Genomic DNA, 1696 nt, shown 5'->3' on the forward strand with positions numbered 1-1696 from the left:
GAAAGTGAAGATTGGAAACAGGAAAAATCAGAAAGACAGAATAGAACAGATGGATACACAGAACTGAAGGACGAGCCAAAATAGATTCAGATGCAACCAAAAAAGATTACTAGTGATTGCGAATTTCACGAGTTGGGATAATCAAATGTCCCAGTTGAGGAATCACATTCAACAACGGGCTCGCAGACAATGAAAAACAAGCATCAAATGGCACAGATCTTAGAACAGATAGCAACATTTTCATTTCAGTTACTGATGACAGCAAGATGGTGACATCAGAACAGACACACTACATCGACCACGACACGAACAAACACTAGCACGCACATTTCCACCGATGAACACATCAGGCTAAGAGGACGACTAACAGACGACGACGAACAGAGCTTAGGCCCTCTCTCCACGGATGCGGCGGGCGAGCTGGATGTCCTTGGGCATGATGGTGACGCGCTTGGCGTGGATGGCGCAGAGGTTGGTGTCCTCGAAGAGGCCCACCAGGTAGGCCTCGGCGGCCTCCTGCAGGGCGGAGACGGCGGAGGACTGGAAGCGGAGGTCGGTCTTGAAGTCCTGGGCGATCTCGCGGACGAGGCGCTGGAAGGGGAGCTTGCGGATGAGCAGCTCGGTGCTCTTCTGGTACTTGCGGATCTCGCGGAGGGCGACGGTGCCGGGGCGGAAGCGGTGGGGCTTCTTGACGCCGCCTGTGGCCGGGGCGGACTTGCGGGCGGCCTTGGTGGCCAGCTGCTTCCTCGGCGCCTTGCCGCCGGTGGACTTCCTCGCCGTCTGCTTGGTGCGGGCCATGTCGGAGGAGATGCGCGGGAGGCTGAGGAGATTTGGGGGATTGCTGGGAGGAATGGGGGTGAGGAGCAAGAAGGGGAATGGGCGGCGTTAAATAGGAGGAGAGCGCCGAGCGGGCGGGGGATTGGAGCGGGGGGCGCGCGTGGGTTTTGGTTTTCCGGGAGGGATGGTGGGGCGTGGAGCGTTGGATGTGTGGTGCGTGGACGGCTGGGATCTGGTTCGAGGGGGCGATCCGTGGGAAGGGGGATCGCGCGCCCTGATTGGTTGGAGACGAGTCAGGCGGATCGTGGAGAGGCAGATGAAACGAAAATGGGCTCCGAGGAGGCGCCGCCATATTTTGCTCTTTGCCGCCCACGTCCCGAACGAAAACCTCAGCCAAAACGAGAATTGACGAAACTAGTGGTTCTTTCTTGAGAAGAATATAAGAGTTTCGGTGATTGCTACTAGAATCAATTGTTTTACTAGTAGCATATGAATTGTTTATGTGCTAATTCATCATAAACACTGGTGTGTAAACTGATTTACATATAAATGGTCATTTTAGAAAAGAATTTCTTTTCAGTTTTGACTGCTGTAGCACACACGCCCAACTACTGATGTTTCTGTAAGTCGCTACTTCTAGGATTCGTGACAAGCACGTCCGGGAATCTGTCCATTTGGTTGGCTTTTCAGCAGCGAAAGCCATGAAAAAAAATCCCAACCAGACAAGGCCAAATTCTAAAATTCTTGATGTTCAATTGTTTTCTTCCATTTCGAGAAGCGTTTTTACTCACCAGGTGAATTAACGAGCCAAGCGGCTCGTTAAGCTCGTGACCACTAAACTCGGTAAACTTAACGAGGCAAAAACCCTGCTAGATTCTGTTCGTTTGAAGCTTGTAATCATTCATGAGCGCTCGCTAGA

General features: G+C 52.4%; 1 protein-coding gene across 1 annotated transcript; it reads right to left on the reverse strand.

Moving 5' to 3' along the window:
• Nucleotides 1–219: 219 nt before the first annotated feature.
• LOC109732746 (histone H3.2) lies at nucleotides 220–877 on the reverse strand. The gene has a single exon (XM_020291932.4). It carries the CDS (start codon nucleotides 796–798, stop codon nucleotides 388–390), a length of 411 nt encoding a protein of 136 aa, XP_020147521.1. The 5' UTR covers nucleotides 799–877; the 3' UTR covers nucleotides 220–387.
• Between the last annotated feature and the right edge of the window lie 819 nt (nucleotides 878–1696).

This window comes from Aegilops tauschii, chromosome 1, assembly GCF_002575655.3.
Source record: "Aegilops tauschii subsp. strangulata cultivar AL8/78 chromosome 1, Aet v6.0, whole genome shotgun sequence".
NCBI classification, from domain to species: domain Eukaryota; kingdom Viridiplantae; phylum Streptophyta; class Magnoliopsida; order Poales; family Poaceae; genus Aegilops; species Aegilops tauschii.

Coding starts and splice junctions, on each gene's coding strand:
- LOC109732746 (XM_020291932.4), bottom strand. CDS start 798: ATGGCCCGCACCAAGCAGACGGCGAGGAAGTCCACCGGCGGCAAGGCG.